This window comes from Lissotriton vulgaris, chromosome 3_1 (assembly GCF_964263255.1).
Source record: "Lissotriton vulgaris chromosome 3_1, aLisVul1.2, whole genome shotgun sequence".
Lineage (NCBI taxonomy): Eukaryota > Metazoa > Chordata > Amphibia > Caudata > Salamandridae > Lissotriton > Lissotriton vulgaris.
This window is the reverse complement of record NC_141689.1, coordinates 216,231,499-216,249,164: the sequence shown is the minus strand read 5'-3', so window position 1 is coordinate 216,249,164 and position 17,666 is coordinate 216,231,499. Positions and strand designations below refer to the sequence as shown.

Sequence of the window (17,666 nt, the reverse complement as noted above, 5' to 3'; positions counted from 1 at the left end):
ACCTGATTTGCCAGTAGCCAGCTGTCAAGTCAAATGTGCTCAAATATTTGGCAGAAGCCAACTTGTCAATGAGCTCATCTGCCCTTGGAATAGGGTGTGCATCTGTCCTGGTGACAGCATTGAGTCCTCTGTAATCCACACAGAACCTCATCTCTCTCTTGCCATCTTTGGTGTGAGGTTTGGGGACCAGAACCACTGGGCTAGCCCAGGGGCTCTCTGAAGGCTCAATGACACCTAATTCCAGCATCTTTTGCACCTCAGTCTTTATACAGTCCCTGACGTGGTCAGGTTGCCTGTAAATCTTGCTCTTTACAGGAAGACTGTCACCAGTGTCCACCACATGTGTACACCAGTTAGTCTGACTGGGTGTCAAGGAGAACATATGCCTGTATGCCTGTAGAACTTGTCTGCAGTCATGTTGCTGATGTTCAGTGAGGCTGCCACCTAAGGCCACACCATCAACTGAGCCATCCTCAGGGTTCTGAGTGAGCAGGTCTGGGAGAGGGTCACTCTCTTCCTCCTGTCCCTCATCTGTAGCCATGAGCAAGCCCATGTCTGCCCTGCTGACATATGCCTTCAATCTGTTCACATGGAGCACCCTGTGGGGGCTCCTGGGAGTTCCTAGGTCCACCAAGTAGGTAACCTCTCCCTTCTTTTCCAGAATTGTATGGGGTCCAGACCATTTGTCTTGGAGTGCTGCTGGGGCCACTGGCTCCAACACCCATACCTTCTGTCCAGGCTGAAATTCAACAAGGACAGCCTTTTGGTCATGCCAAGCTTTTTGTAATTCTTGGCTAGCCTCAAGGTTTTTAGATGCCTTTTCCATGTACTCTGCCATCCTGGAGCGGAGACCAAGTACATAGTCCACTATGTCCTGTTTAGGCTTTTTGAGAGGTAACTCCCATCCTTCCTTCACAAGACACAGGGGTCCTCTTACAGGGTGCCCAAACAACAATTCAAAGGGGCTGAAGCCAACCCCCTTTTGAGGGACCTCTCTGTAAGCGAACAAAAGGCAGGGCAGAAGGATGTCCCATCTTCGCCTGAGCTTTTCAGGTAATCCTTTAATCATGCCCTTTAGGGTCTTGTTAAATCTCTCAACAAGCCCATTGCATTGTGGGTGATAAGGGGTGGTGAACTTGTAGTTGACACCACATTCCTTCCACATAGCTGTCAAATATCCAGACATGAAGTTGGTACCTCTATCTGATATTACCTCCTTAGGAAACCCCACTCTGGAGAAAACTCCAAGTAAGGCCCTGGCCACAACAGGAGCTGTTGTGGTCCTAAGGGGAATTGCCTCTGGGTACCTGGTGGCATGATCCACTACCACCAGTATGAATCTGTGCCCAGATGCTGTAGGGGGATCCATTGGTCCAACAATATCAATCCCCACTCTTTCAAAGGGAACCCCCACCACAGGTAGTGGTATCAGGGGGGCCTTTGTTGTTCCACCTGCTTTACCACTGGCTTGGCAGGTTTCACAGGAGCGACAAAACTCCTTGGTGTCTTCAGACATGTGAGGCCAGTGAAAGTGAGGGACAAGCCTGTCCCAAGTCTTGTTCTGGCCTAGGTGTCCTGCTAAAGGAATATCATGAGCCAAGGTGAGTAGGAAGCCCCTAAATTGCAGAGGTATAACCAACCTCCTGGTAGCACCAGGCTTGGGGTCTCTAGCCTCTGAATAAAGGAGTCCATCGTCCCAATATACTTTATGGGCACCTTGAGCATTCCCAGCAGCCTCAGCAGCAGCCTGCTGTCTGAGGGGTTCAAGAGAAGGACAGGATAACTGAGCCTGCCCCAAGCCTGCCCTAGAAGGTCCCCCTGCCCCCAGAAACTCAACCTGATCAGGTTCAAGTTCTTCAGGGACAGTTCCTTCAGGGGTCTCAAGATCAGTTTCCTGTGAAGCCTGATCCTCACTTGTAGGCAGTTGGGAAGGCGCAGCCTTAACCCTCCTGTTCTTCTTCTTGGGAGGTACTTGGTCCATTGTTCCAGGATCCAAGACCTGAGGTTCAGAGAGGCACTTTTTGGCCTGTGACCTGGTCACAGCAAGGACATGTGATGATATCCCTAACATCTCTGCATGAGTCCTGTACTCAACTTCTGACCATAGAGAGTTCTCCAGGTCATTGCCCAACAAACATTCTACTGTTAGATCAGCACTAACCACAACTTTCTTTAGGCCAGTTACCCCTCCCCAGGAAAAGTTAACAAGTGCCACACTATGTGTAGTAGTGACATTGCTGGCATTGGTCACCAGGTAATCATCGCCTGGCATGTATTGTCCAGGGTCCACAAAGTTAGGTGTCACCATAGTGACACTGGCACATGTGTCCCTGTAAGCTTGAGCCACTTTGTTGTTAATCAAAGGTGTCTGTCTGTATTTGCCCAGGTTACTGGGACTTATGTCAGGGGTCAAATCTATGTCCCCTTCACAAACCAGAACAGCCTGTGTAAGAGTTCTGACTAGGTCAGAATCTCCTTCAGTTCCCAAAGTGATTCCCACTAAACCCTTGGCTTGAGGACCAACACTGCTAACTGTACTAGTGGGTGCAGGTGCCTTAGGGGCTGCAGTGCTGGGGGCTCCACCCTTTTTACACTCACTTGTCCAGTGAGAGGTGTTCTTACAAGTTTTACACCAGGGTTTCTTCTGACCTTCTTTCTTCTTCTTCTTGGAAGTTTGGGACCCACCCTCTTCTCAGTTTGGGGCCCTGTTGAAGACTTCTGGTCTTTAGTTTTCTGCTCCCCACCCTTCTGGTCTGTTTTCTTCTGGTCACCACCCTGGTTCTGGTTCTGGTTCTTTTGCTTAACTCTGGTTCTTACCCATTTATCTGCCCTCTTTCCCAATTCTTGGGGAGAGGTCAAATCTGAGTCAACCAAATGTTGATGCAACTGCTGGTTCTGACAATTATTTAAAATTTGTTCTCTCATCAGCAAATTATACAATCCTTCATAGTCTGTAACCTTGCTTCCCAGCAACCATCCCTCCAGAGCCTTAGTGGCACACTCAACAAATTCAGACCAGTCCTGAGTCTGTGTCTTCTGGGTATCTCTGAACATTAACCTGTACTGTTCAGTGGTTAAGCCTAACCCATCAATCAGAGCACTCTTCAGGACCAGGTAGTTTCTAGAATCCCCATCACTAACTGTGAGGAGTCTGTCTCGGCCTCTACCTTCAAAGGAGAGCCACAAGATTGCTGCCCACTGCTCCTGAGGGATCTGCTGTACTCTGCAGGCTCTCTCCATTGCAGTAATCCATTTATGGATGTCATCCCCAGCTTTGTAGGGGGGCACAATCTTACTCAGGTTTCTATTATCAAAAGACCTGTCTTTATCCTTGTGGATATTGCTGCCACCAGTGGGTTCTATTACCCCACTCTCTCTAGGCTGTCTTGCTCTAGCAAGTTTCTCTTGGGCCAGGGCAATCTCTAACTCTTGTCTCTGGACTCTCAATTCAGCCTCTCTAATTTGAGATTCTCTCAATTTGGTCTCATGTTCCCTTCTCTGAGGGCTAGTCATCCTCCTTCTGGAGTGACCATGAGAACCTCTAGAAGCATAGGAGTTGTCAGAGTCACCTGAGTGAATCCTTCTCCTCCTAGGCTCCTGGTTAAGTCCACCTGAGGGTCTGAATGGGTTGTTACCTGATTCATTCCCAAGTTGACTTAAGTTAGCCTGGTTCAGTCTACTGACCAGCACCTGACTATCTCTGTCATCATCTGACTCACTGCTTTCCACCTCCTCCCCCTCTTCTTCTTCCTCTTCCTCTACATCTACTTGAGGAGCTCCAGTGATGGAGGCATCCTCATCTACTAGGATGATAGGGGCAGGGGGGTCTACAGTGTCATCCTCTGAAGGATGGCCTCCTTCAGCATTCCCTGTGGGGTTTGCTTTAGAGGTCTTTAGAGCTTCAGACTGATCCAAAAGCTCTCTTAGGTGGTCTGCAGTAGGGGAAGGCCCTGTCTTCAGACCCCTTAAGACACAAAGCTGTCTTAATTCCTTAAAGGGAAAAATAGCAAATTTGGATGGTGCCCTTGGAGGGTCACTCTCAACAGAGACATTCCCAGTGGAACCCTCTGCTCCAGACATTGCTCTAGTGTGGGTGGATGTGTTGCAATCTACCTACACTGGTGTTTACCTACTAAACCTATCTAGTAGTTGTAGCTAGGGTGTGCTACTCCCTTTGCTCTACAACAACTAAGTTCAGTAGAACTTAAGTATACTAGTCTTGTTTTATATGTACCTAGCAGGTACCTGTATGATCTTTCAAATGATAATCTCAAAGATTGTAATGGTAAAACAACAGCAAGCTCAGATCCCAATCCGCTGCTCACCAATGTGAGAAGTTGGCCTGGTATATAATGCTCACTAATTCTAGTGATCACTTTGTACCATGCCAAGCAACCCTTATGATGATGGTTGTAATTCAACCTTGTAGACCAGTTATCCTAGTGGTAACGTGGACAAAGCAGTCTTAGGCTAAACTCTGAAAGGCATGTGAAGCCAGCTGTTATACCATACACAACCCCCTTGAATACCAAATGAAAGGGACACCACACAGATATATATTGAAAATATATATTGATTTATTAACTATAAAATCCCCTGGACTCTTTATGAGCACAGAAGCACAAGCGTTAAATCACAAGACAGTTTTAAAATACACAAAAGTTGCACAATATGGATGAGCCCTAGGGGCCACCTAAACCATATACTAAATAAGTGGTATACGAGATACCAGGAGGAAAGTGAAGAGGCCTAGGGCCTTGGGAATCGCTGGAGCTATTCGAGACTGGAAATAACTAAGTCGGGAAAGGCCCACGGGACTCGGATGCAGTGTTCAAAGTGCACGCACTTTACAATACAAAGTCTATGGTGCGTAAAAAGCACAAAGTTAGAAAGTTAGGAACCTTCCGAGTGACCTACGGAGCTGAAACTTAAAACACAGGCCCTTGGGATGTGTACCAGTGCAGGAGCACCGGCGGAGCTGAGTTACCTCACCCACAGGAAGCGGGTGCACAGGGTCGAAGATGTGTCGGGTTTCGTCACGCTGGTCGTTGGTGCTTGGAGCTGAAGATGCTGCAGGCGGCTCGATGAGAAGAGTTCCGGTGGATCCAAGGGTGGATCTGAAGAGTTGAAGACCTGAAAGCAGAGGGGACAGTGTTCAAAGTCACTAGCCAGTGACTACCGTGGAACCAGATTGGAACCAGGCGATGTCGGGTGCAAACAGGCGTTGTCGGGTAGCTTCTTTCTGCAGCCACGTGGATACCCGGGGTCGAGGACGTCCAGGAGTCGGTCACGAGCTGTCCCACGTAGGCTTCTCGCTGTTGGCGGTGTCGGCGACCTGATCGGAGCAAACAGGCCTTGGCAAATGCAAGCCACGCAGAAGTTGAAAGATGCTGTTCACTCGGACCAGCAAGGTCAGAGCGGGTGCTCCTTTTCACAGGAGCTTGGGTAGGTCTGGAGCAACCAGACCTGCTGTTTAAATCTTCGGGTTCGTCGCCAAGATGGCCGCTGGCCGCGTGGCTAGTGGCCGGGATGGCGCGTCGAGTGGCACAGTGCAAAAGGGCCCCACGCAGATCGTGGAGATGCTGGGGGGCTGATCTTCGGTACAAGGGCTGCTCGGTGGTGGGGGTTCTCAGTCCCCAAAGCACAACGTCGAGGATGCCTCAGAAGCTGCGCAGTCAGCTTTACGAGTGTCTTCCAAGAGGTCCGGTCCCACGTCACTCGGTGCCTCCACGGGTCCCTTCTTTGCAGGGACTGTGGATCGGGCTCTGAGAGGTCTGGGAATCTGGTTCTTGTCGGGCTCTGGGCTCGGGCTCCGGCGGGAGGCGGCGGCAAAGCAGACGTCGAGTTGCTGGTTGGTGCCTGTGTTCACAGGGTGGTCACTCCTTGGCCACAAGGGAGATTCTTCTTCAGTCTTCTGTGCAGCAGAATGTCGAAGTCCAGTCTTCTTCTTAGTTTTAAGTTGATTTCGGGATGATCTGCTGTGCAATGGCACTGCTCCCCCTCTTATTCCAATCTAGGGGGTGGATCACCTACTAGGTCCCTCCTCTGGGAGGAACCAGGAAGGGGGGCGGTTACACCCCCTTTCCTTTGTCCAGCTCCGCGCCAGGACTGGGGCTGGAAGGCCCCAGAACCGGTTTGGGCTGGCCTATGCACGGGGACACCTTGTGTGCCCCGGGCATGTCTGATTCTATTCAGCCCTGTCCTACCCAATACACAAAATCCTGTCTGGGGTGGTGCTCGCACCTCCCAAGGCAGGAAACCCTTTGTCCAGGCCACCATCTGTCGAGTTTCGGTCAGCAGCAGGAGGCCAGACTTGTGTCTGTGGTGGCAGCGTCCATTTTGTGAAGCTGAGGCTCTGTTTAACTTTAACCGGGGTTAAGGCTACACACATGTCGTGTCCCTCTAGAAGGGTGGAATGCTATCCCCGTCGCCAGAATTGGCGAGGGGATAGTATTCCAATTCGTATGACACCTTACTCGACATGTTTTGATAAAGCCAAACCAAAGATAGCATTTAACCGCGAGGATTATAATGCACTTAAGAGTATATGGTATGGCAATATCCCGGAACAGCTTAGGGAGTGGTTCCCGACAGCTGCAGACAGGCTCAGCTCATGCTAGAGCACCATCTCACATATTTCCAAGCACTCTGCCTCCAGGATTGATGAGGCCTTCCATAGGAGTGGCTGATAGGAACATATGTGTCCAGTTTAGGGTTAGGCACAGACATACTGTACCTAAGTAAGAGGTGGTTACACCGACTTACCCCAGCTGAGTGATCAGCCAGTTGTGTCAAATATGGAGGCCAGGCCAGGGGTGGCATAATACATGCTGCAGCCCCTGGTAGGCCTTGGATACACCTATGCCCTGGGCACCTAGGGTGCACTTATACAGGGGCTCATAAGGTGAACCAGTTCCAATTCGTAATGCACCTAGAGTGCATTGGCAGTAATTTAGAGAGAGAACAGCAGGCTGTGGGTCTGATTAGCAGGCCCACAGCCACATTTAAGTCAGAAACCAGTGAAGCAAAAAGCAAAAATTTGGGGTGACCATAGGATAGCAGACCCTACTCTCCTACAACAACCAACACACAGAACCCCCACCAACCACCGCTGACACCCTGAAGCCAGCGATTGACAACTGGACAGCCCTCACCACCGAAGACACACTTAAGACAATGAAGTCAATCCACTCCGGGGCCCCCACAAACCCCTGCCCCCACAACATCTTTAACAGAGCCGCCGACACCATCGCACCCATGCTCCGCCACACCATCAACCGCTCCCTGGCGACCGCTTCATTCTCCGATGACTGGAAACACGCCGAGGTCAACCCCCTCCTGAAGAAACCCTCGGCGGACCCCACCGACCTCAAAAACTACAGGCCCATCTCCCTGCTCCCGTTCCCTGCGAAAGTCATTGAGAAAGCCATAAACAGCCAACTCGCCACATTCATCGAAGAGCACAACATCCTCGACTCCTCCCTATCCGGCTTCAGAAAAAAACACAGCACAGAAACTGCCCTCCTCGCCGCAACAGATGACATCCACACCCTAATGGGCAAAGGGGGAAACAGCAGCCCTCATCCTCCTCGACCTCTCAGCGGCGTTCAACACAGTCTCTCACCCGACCCTAATACGCAGACTCCACGACGCAGAGATCCAGGACAAGGCCCTCGACTGGATCCGCTCCTTCCTCTCCGGCAGAACACAGTGGGTCAGACTCCCCCCTTTCCTCTCGGACCCTACACCAACCCCCTGCAGAGTTCCTCAGGGGTCCTCCTCAGCCCTACGCTCTTTAACATCTACATGGCTCTGCTCGCCCCCATCGTCAGAACCTACAGACTCAACATTGTGTCATACGCAGACGGCACCCAACTTATCCTCTCCCTATTCAACGAAGCCAACACCGCCAAATACAAATTTTGAGAAGGTATGGAAGAAGTCGCCAAATGGATGAAAAACAGCTGCCTACACCTAATCACCAACAAGACGGAAGTACTCATCATGGGCCCAAACCCCGACATCTGGTGGCCCTCCCCCTGTCCTCGGAAACCCACCATCCCCACGGACCACGCACGCAACCTTGGAATCATCCTGGACTACGAGCTCAAAATGGACTGCCAGATCAACTTTGTCTCGTCTTCCTGCTTCCACACCCTCCGCCTCCTACGTAAGACCTTCAAATAGATTCCCCTCGAACACAGAAAGACCGTCACTCACGCCCTGGTGACCAGCAGACTCTACTATGGCAATGCACTCTACGCCGGAATAAACAAAGAACTCACATGCAAGCTACAGAACATCCAGAACGCCGCCGCAAGACTGGTCCTCAACCTGCCAAGACACTGCCACATCTCCCAGCACCTGCACACACTCCACTGGCTCCCAATCGAGGCAAGAGTAACCTTCAAGATGCTCACCACGCACACAAGGCCCTCCACGACACCGGACCAGCATACCTGAACAGCCGACTAAAATTCCACGCACCCTAAAGGACCCTACAATCAGCCCAGCTCTCCTACGTCGTGGTCCCTCGCACCAGAAGAACCAGATAGGAAGGCCGCTCCTTCTCATTCCTTGCGGCCAACGCCTAGAACGCCCTTCTGCTCGACCTCCGACAGACAACATCGCTTCCCATCTTCGCAAGAAACCTCAAAACCTGGCTCTTCGACGGACCCCCTCCTTGATGGACTGGAACCGGCACCTCCCCACCCCCAGCGCCTTGAGACCCTTAGGGGTGAGTAGTCGCGTTTAACAAACGCCTGATTGAATGATTGATTGGTTATGGCTGCTTCATTTCATGGGATTTTGCATGTGTGCTGTGTGGCTCCCAGAGTCCACACTGTCTGCATATGTGCATCCCTATTGTCCACATCCCTGTATCTCCTTGTAGTGATGGTTTTGTATATCTCTACATGGATGATATCTATCTCTACACTTGTCACTCTTGGCATCCGCTGTTGTACAAGTTCATTTTGTACACTATGACTCTGTCATGCTGTTTTGTCCTTCCTCTGGGACTTTTACTTTTTGCAGATCTATGACCTTGACTGTCCTTCACTCACCACCACCCCCTGTGCTCCTCTCTCCGGCAGCTCCTGTGACTGAATTCCGCCTCCTCACCAGCTCCATTACCAAGGACACTCTTCCGTCTCACACCAACTCCCCTCTACAGGTCTCCTGTGCTCTCCCAATTGTCCCCGCCCGCCCTAGCCATCCCCCGATGCCCTGTGCACCTTTAAAACTGGGGTTGTCAGATGGCAGAAAAAGCTGAGTTTTCACATTTAAATCTGCACTCTGCTCGACAGTCGGTCGGGTCATAGATTGTGACCTGGCACTGCAGACTGTCCAGGATAGACATACCAAAGAACGAGCAGTGTTTTTATGACACAAACATTTTCGGCCTGCCACAAAAACACCGCACCTTTTGGGGGTTGAGACCGCCAGATTTGTTTTTTGGCGCACAATTTGCCACCCCAAAGGCAGCAAAATTCAGGAAGGTCTGCGTACAGGCATTGCCAATGCTTATTAACAATGCTGTCAGCCTACCTGGCGTGCTCCATCACGCGCCACTCGGCGCCCAAGGTATTCTGGGAAGGGTCTTTGACGGGTTTCAAACACTGGAAATTCTCATTCTTTATACTTTAAAATTCCTGCTACCTTTAATCAAAAGTCACACTTCACGGAGTTACGCTTAAACGCTGTCACTTATCTTCGTCCCAGAAAAGCCCGCAGGGAAAACTGGAAAAACCTCTAAAAACAAAGGGTAAAATGACAATACTACTAATTGGGATGTGTCGTTATCTGTAAGGCATGAAACAAAGAAATCCATCGTTTAATAAGCATGCACTGGAATATTCGCATCTGATATGAGTCCGAATGGCATTAGAAAATAAAGCGCGCTGTGAGATCTCGGCTTCGCTAGTTTACATTATTGTAATATTTGCAATGACGAGTTAGAGGGCGCGACCCCTGACGGTTATTTTAAACGAGTTTGTGGTGGTGGCTGAGCGAGTGAGCCAACACAATGATGAACGAGGGTGTGCATGAATCCGGAAGGGGCTGTATATTATAGGGTAAGTTATTGAGTGCACAGAGTTAGTAAGGATAACGGGGTGAATAAATAGACATAAGTAAAAGGTATATGGGTAAATACGTTAATACATTAGTAAATCGATGGATGAATGGTTGGGATATCCATCCATCTACGCATTCCTGACCTGTCAATTAAGTTACCCATGGCCATCCCTTCACCCAGCCACTCATCCGTCCATGTATACGCCCACACTATCCAAGTATCCATCAATGCACCACCACATACATTCATCTAGTCATGCATGTATCCACTGATACCATTGCATTCTCCACGAACCGGTGCGCCCATTTATGCCTGTCTGCTTGTAGTCTGTGATTGCAGCTGTGCCTGCACGTGTGATGCCTGTGTTTGTATCGGTCTGTGTACGTGCCTCACTGGAATGAGCATTGTGTATGAATGTGTGTCGATCTCTGCATGCCTAAATGCTCGCAGGTGCATGTACATGTGAGACTCTTGAGTGCTTATGGACGTCTGATGATGACCCAGCACAATCCATGTTCCTAGCGTGCTCCCTCCCGTCCCCGTTCCCTGAAACTGCCGCCTCCCGGGCTGTGAGAGTAGAAGGGCCTCCTGGAGCCAGGCTCTGCCCTGCTCTGCCTAAGGAGCCATCTTTTTAAATCAAATGCTCTTCAACTGGTGCTTTCCGGGTGAGGATGAATATGAGACACAGGTTGGTAGAACACTTTCGAAAGTCAGGTCAACTCACACTCGGAGGAACAGTGCCTCTCCTCTGCTAGTATACAAATACCACTCGTAGGGTCAGGGTTTATTTCGGGTGGTTATACTTACTAAGGACTCCAGAACTAACACCCTCTGCTTTGATCGGAGCAGGCGCAGACGGCAGGGGAGGGATGCGATAGTGCCTTGACCCACACTGAGTTGAGTATGGATCAGGATTCCGCTGAGAGAACCAGGTGCCTGGTGGCGTGGACGGTCAAGGCGCACAAGGGAGGCCGGACACACATATTCATAAGCATATTGCTTTAAACCAACTCACCTTTTCTTGGTTTGTGAGATAGTATCTGAATTTCCAGACCAGATCTTGCTCCTCAGACGTCAGCTGCTTAGTGGGCGGATAGCTAACGATGATCTGGCAAAACAAACAGAGCTCTGTTAGAACAGAATTTGATCTAGAAGGCATTTGTATTTGTAATTACCAAAAGCATAACTCTCTATTATATAGCTGCAGTTATGCCACTGTAAGGTCGACACCTCACATTATACAAATCCGATTTTGGTACCCTTAATAACCGTGGCCCCTTTCCCTCAAACCTCATTCTTGCTTCTTCAAGGAAAACGCCCTACCCTGGCCTATAGCATATATGTTCTAGCCATAGTTGTCTCTATAGTTACCTACGTACAAATGCACAATCATTCCTTTCTTTTCGACACTTGCCTATTCTACTATACTGCCGAGGTTTCATTTATTTGTTTAATATGTTATTTACATGCATTCCCCACTACGCAGCGCAATCACTCACGGACACAGGTAGGTACGCTTTCTGTTTCTTTATTGTGTTGTTGCATACAGCTGGTCACACACACGTCCTTCTTCGTGGTCGCCCTGGTCCAATCTGTCCTCTTCCTGTCCCCTGACCGGATGTGGTGTCCGGTGACCTGGTCACCTCCCTCACGACCCACAGGGTCCTAGTGTCTGTTGTCCCTACTGTCCTGTCGCCCTGTCCGTCATCTATTTGTCAGGTCATGACATCTCCCCCCCTTGTTGCAAACACCAGTTCGTGGTACAGTTCTATTAATCACTCCGTGTCACCACCATTTACATCATTAACTCGCCGTGGGAGTGAGAGAGTGAGAGAGTGAGGGAGGGAGGGAGGGAGGGAGGGAGGGAGGGAGGGAGTGAGGGAGGGAGGGAGGGAGGGAGGGAGGGAGTGAGGGAGGGAGGGAGGGAGGGAGGGAGGGAGGGAGGGAGGGAGGGAGGGAGGGAGGGAGGGAGGGAGAGAGAGAGAGAGAGAGAGAGAGAGAGAGAGAGAGAGAGAGAGAGAGAGAGAGAGAGAGAGAGAGAGAGAGAGAGAGAGATTGTTAGTCTCGTCGATCCTTCTCCCCAGTCTCTGTTTCCTACTTCTTTCTACGTAGTCTCTTTGTCCTTTTGCATCCCTTCCTTGGTCGTTGTCATCTTTTTTTCTGCTCTTCAGTTGTTCTCCGTCTGTTCTCAGCTTGCCAGTCGCTCTTTCTCTTTGTCAATGTTCTCGCCTCTTGCTCTTCTTTTTGCCGGCTTCTCGTCGTCTTGATCGTTGTTCTCTGCCCTCCGCTTTGTTTCTTGCTCCTTTCTTTCTACAGTCGCCCTTTGTTGTATTTGTTCTCTCCATTATCCTTTTTGTTCTCTTCCTCTTTCTTGGTTCCCTGAGTCTTCTCTTTGCTTGCTCTCAACATAGCTGTTGTCTTTTTTATATGTCATTGTTATAAGGCCCATCGTTTGGGCGGTGCTGCTGCTCATCAAGCATGGCCCTGGGACATCGCCTTGTAGAACATGAATGTCTTCCTTATTTATCTTGTCATTGTATCTCAGTTCCTCTGTGAACTTCCCCAAGTTAGTTACTTCTTTCCTTGCCCCCCAAGTAAAGATCTTTACCTTGGATGCTCTCAGGGTAGGCTTTACTTCCATTCTCTCATACTCCGATGCACACATGACATTGCAAGTTGCACCACTGTCCAGTACAAAGTCTGTTTCATGCACTCCTACTCTTATCTTTGCATGGTCTGTCTTTCCTCGGGTGCTTCTGTCTGCTGGCTGTGTTGTTTCTCCTGTTCCTTCGTTCTTGCTCTGCTCGGTGTGCACCTCCGACATGTGATATAGTCTTTCTACTTTCTCTACTTCCTCTTCTTCACCTGACCCTCGTGATGAACTCCTCCTTTCGTTGTCAATATACCTGACGTGTCTTGTCGTCGATTCTTGTTGTCTTCCTGTTCTCCCATTGTCATCTCTTAATGGGGCACCTTGGCACATACTGGCGTAGTGATTTCTTCCACCACATCTTCTGCACGTCTGGCCAAAGGCGGGGCATTGACCTCTGTGTGGAAATTCCATTCCGCACTTGTAGCATGTTCTTTCAGGTCATCTCCTCTCTTTTTGTTCCCTCCAGTCATTCTTTCGTTGGTCTGTGCGATATCTGTTTGTCGTAAAGTGTGCGCTTTCTGTTTCAACCCTCTTCCCTCTTTCCATTTCCTTGGCATGTTCCGCTGCTCTCGCCTCTGCTCTCGCTAGTGACAGGATGTTCTCCAATGAAGTTGGTTCCTTAAGTATTCTTGCTCTGAATCCTGTGTCGCAACAGCCTTCTATGATCCGTAGCCTGATTGCTTGCTCGTTATCAAATTTGTCAAATTCACAATGTGTCACCAATTTCCTCAGCCGTGTCGCGAATTCATCTAGTGTTTCGCCGACTTGTTGACATGCGATGGTGAAAGTATATCGTTCGAAATCAATGTTTTGTTGCGGGTCGAATTTGGCTGTTAGACATTTCTTTAGTTGGTCATAAGTTTTTGTTTCTTCGGTCGGCAGTGTCACCAGAAGTTCTTCGACGTCGTCCCCTGCCAAGTTCAAAAGTAGTCCCAGTTTCTTTCCAGCTGCTACATCTGTATCGTCTACATATCTTTCAAACCGTCTGATCCACTTTTCCCACCTTATTCCTATTTGTGGCTCCGATAGGTTAAACGGTAGTGGTCTCCTGTATTGTGCGTTAGGCTTTGGATCTGCCATTCTTTCTTTCTTCTCTATCTGTGTGTGTCTCTTTTATTTCCTCTTTTTCTTCTTCTTCTTCTGTTCTCTTTTTCTTCTATTTCTATCCGCTCTTTCTTCTTTTATTTCCTCTTTTTCTTCTTATTCTTCTGTTCTCTTTTTCTTCTCTTTCTATCCGCTCTTTCTTCTTTTATTTCCTCTTTTTCTTCTTATTCTTCTTTTCTCTTTCTTTATCTTCCTTTCTCTTATGTCTATTTTCTTCCCCTTGTTCTTTTTCTTCTTCTACCTTGTTTTATTTTAATCTCTCTATTTTCTTTTTCCCTATGTGTCTCTTTTATTACTTTCTTTTCGTTTTCTTCTTTGTTTCTTCTTTGTCTTCTTCTATTTCTATTCTTGTGCTTTTATTTTTAGCCTTTCTATGCTTTTCTTCTCTTTTCTTTACTGATTTCTGCTCTTTCTCCTTTTTCGCCTGACTCCGTGATGGCCGCTCTCCTTATTTCAATGCCTTTCTACTTTTGTCTTTTCCCTAAAATGGCCGCCGCTCTTCTCGCGAGATTTCGCGTTCAAAATCTCGCTCGCCTGGTCCCAAAATGGCCGCTTCCTCGATCTCGCCTCTGATTGGCCTAGCCGCCTGATCCCAAAATGGCCGCCGAGACTCTCGCGAGAGCTCGCGCCTATTTTGAGATTTCGCGCGTTCCTTCGCGCTTACCACAGTTCTGCCGGATTGTTCGTCAGAGGCGGTCGGGTGGGCTCCGATGTCGCTTCTTTTCACTCTTCTTCTTTGGGCACATCCAGGGTGGGCACCTGGTTCTTCCGATGTTGATGGCGTCGAGATGCACGTCTGTTCCTCTCGCACCCTTCGTCGCCAGTTGTCGTGTCTACAGGGTGGCACTACGCAGCGCAATCACTCACGGACACAGGTAGGTACGCTTTGTTTCTTTATTGTGTTGTTGCATACAGCTGGTCACACACACGTCCTTCTTCGTGGTCGCCCTGGTCCAATCTGTCCTCTTCCTGTCCCCTGACCGGATGTGGTGTCCGGTGACCTGGTCACCTCCCTCACGACCCACAGGGTCCTAGTGTCTGTTGTCCCTACTGTCCTGTCGCCCTGTCCGTCATCTATTTGTCAGGTCATGACACCATCTAACATAAAACCAAAGAAAGATAACTGAAAAGAAAACTGCAGAGTCTGTTTGTTTAGGATCAAAAGACTTTCTAGCCCAAGTACGGATAATTTCAAAGCCCTTTATTAGGCAACTACTTACCTGGGATTTAATGTATCTTGTGTTCAATACTGTGCTAGTTTGGGGAACACACCAGTAAGATCTAAACAAAGAGACTTCAAAAAGTTCTGCAGCATATTGACCCTCTCATTTAAAAGGAAGCAAAAATGCTCCAGCGAGGGAAAAATAAGGTTATCACATATTATTCTCCTTTTGGAAGTATTTCAATTTTTATCAGATTATGTGGCATTACTAACACACCCCTCACGTTTACTGTAGGTTATTCCCCCCGTGTGCAGCAATGTGTAAAATATGGCAGATATGGATTCGAGAAATCGAAAAACCAGACCTGGCATTTCCTCAATATCTTCCAGGACACTTCTGCAGGGGGACCTAAAACGTATAAGCAGAAGCATTCTACACACCGTAGCCACACACCGGAGAATGCATACAGCAATAGCCTAGAGGGGAGGATCCCTTCCTAGTCCTTAAATGAGAATTGGTGCACGAAGTGGTCTTCACATTATATTCACCTATTGCTCCCTAGTGGTTGAGCTATTTCTGGTGACCTGGTTAATGCTTGCATCATATATATTTATTTAAATCTGGGTAAATGGCTACAGAAACCCACTGCCAAAGATGGAAGCCGCTACGCACGTAAGGTTGGCTCAAATAATAATCTCGGTGCAATGAAAAAAATCAGGTTTTCTACCAACTTACATTAAGTTGATCGCGGGTGGCTGCGTTAGGCTTCAGATCATGGTCGGATGGGCCGCTTCTCAAGCTTCGAGCAAGTTTGTGATGCTTGCTTTCTACTAAATTCTCCTGAAATAACACAAAATGACAAAGCTCTTTATTGGTATATAAAAAACGACATCTCATTTAGAGCCCTTTGGTCAGCCCACTATACTCTTTAACCCTCTGTGACAGTCATCCTTTTCAATCCACAAACGAAAGCGCAGTGACTTCCAACGGAGACATTCTTTAATTTTAATAATTTGTTTATTTGGCAGCATAGCACATGTTAAAGTAAGAGGTACACAAGAATTCAGGGCTGTGGATTTCATAAACCGAGGCATAGGCATGGTGGATGGAGAAAGAAGTCAGTAAATAAGCGAAGACGCCCTGTAGTAAGCACAGTCCACTATCGTGGGTTTCCTGGAGCACCTGGCAGGAGGTAAGTGCCCGAAGTCTAGTGAGGGGTATGAAATGTGAGCTGGAATCTCAATGGAGTATGTGGTGTTTACCTGGGATTAGAAGATGCTGGACTGCTTCATCATGAAGTTAGTGTTGAGGATTCGATGCAGCTGGTGGGGGTGAGAGGAAAAATGTTGGAAAGGGTCCTGTTTTCTGCAACAAGGGCCCTCTTGGTGGTAGAATGAAGTGCCAGTGGCCAGTGACAAGATGACGATCCCTATGGAATCCTAGATGGTCCTTTCCTGCACTGCCTTCCTTTTTTTGCTCCTATATGACCCATGAATAGTTCATCATCCACCCAGAATTCTCTGATGAGTTCAAGGTAGAACAGCAACGCCATTTTGAGGTCACACAGTTGAGTTTCTCCTCTTCTTTGGAGGGATGAAGTGGAACAAAGAAAGTAGGCAGGGTGATGTTCTGGCCTACATGGAATGAAGTCACAATCTTCGGAAGGAAGGGGGCACGTGTCCGAGGAACAAGCTTGTCTGGATAGAAGGTAGTATAAGGAGGGTGCGCAATTGCGGAGAGGCTACAATGGTGCACATATGCGAAATGTGAGGACCAAGTTGAGGTCTCACTGAGGCAAGATGAGTGGTGTAGAGGTTACTTAAAGAGAGAAGTTTGGGCAGGCAACCGCAAAAATGCAGAGATGGAAGAGTGATAACCCTTAACAGTGTACAGAGCAGAGCCCTGCTGAGCCACATAATGAAAACAATAAAACTTTGTTATGGATGCAGAAAGGGCTTCAACGTTATGAGATGCCCACCATGACACAAAGTTGTCCCAACGGCAGGCACATACCGACTTGGAGGAGGGACGCCTGCCTGCCAGAATAACATTACTGACTTTGAGAGGAAGGTCAAAAGCTGTCAAATGTCGCTGCTCAATCTCCACACATGAGGTGGAGGGTGCACAGGTTCGGGTGCTGATCCCTCTCCTGTTGCTGCAATAGAAGATCTGCTCGAAGGAGCAGCCTAATCGGAGAATTGATGGACATGCTCAACAACTCAGGATAATTCTCTCGCCTCGGTGCCCACTCTGATCAGTGATCACACTCGGCAACTCTGAGCATTAGCTTGCCTCATCTTCACTAACGGCCCCATCAGACCGCCGGGGATGCCTGGTCTCACCCTGGAGATACTCATTAAGGGACCATCTCTCAGGGAAGCCAGGAAGGGTTTCGCAGCGGTCGAAGCGCCTTGGGACCCTACGGGTAAGTAGTGCGCTATATAAATGCCAATACATTACATTACATTACATTACATTACATTACATAAGAATGACCTAGGCCTAATCGTTCCTGATCTTCTTCAGAACTCTAGGCTGGAGTTGTGTTGGTGGAAAGGCGTACACGAGCTTGGAGCTACACTCATGACGAAAAGCATCTCGGAGCGTGAGTTGCCTTGGAAACTGCAGAACGCAGAACCGCTGATATTGCACATTCTTGGCGGTGGTG

The 17,666-nt window shown here is 48.7% G+C and overlaps 1 protein-coding gene across 2 annotated transcripts in view; it reads right to left on the bottom strand.

The window, feature by feature from the left end:
• Nucleotides 1–17,666, bottom strand: part of PIK3C3 (phosphatidylinositol 3-kinase catalytic subunit type 3) — a 682,135-nt gene that overhangs the window by 417,580 nt on the left and 246,889 nt on the right. For both annotated transcript variants that reach the window (XM_086960327.1, XM_086960326.1), the window contains 2 exons: nucleotides 15,734–15,838; nucleotides 11,094–11,186 (listed from right to left, as the gene is read on the bottom strand). In XM_086960327.1, the coding sequence (XP_086816453.1) occupies nucleotides 11,094–11,186; nucleotides 15,734–15,838 (198 nt within the window). The remainder of the gene's footprint in view (nucleotides 1–11,093; nucleotides 11,187–15,733; nucleotides 15,839–17,666) is intronic.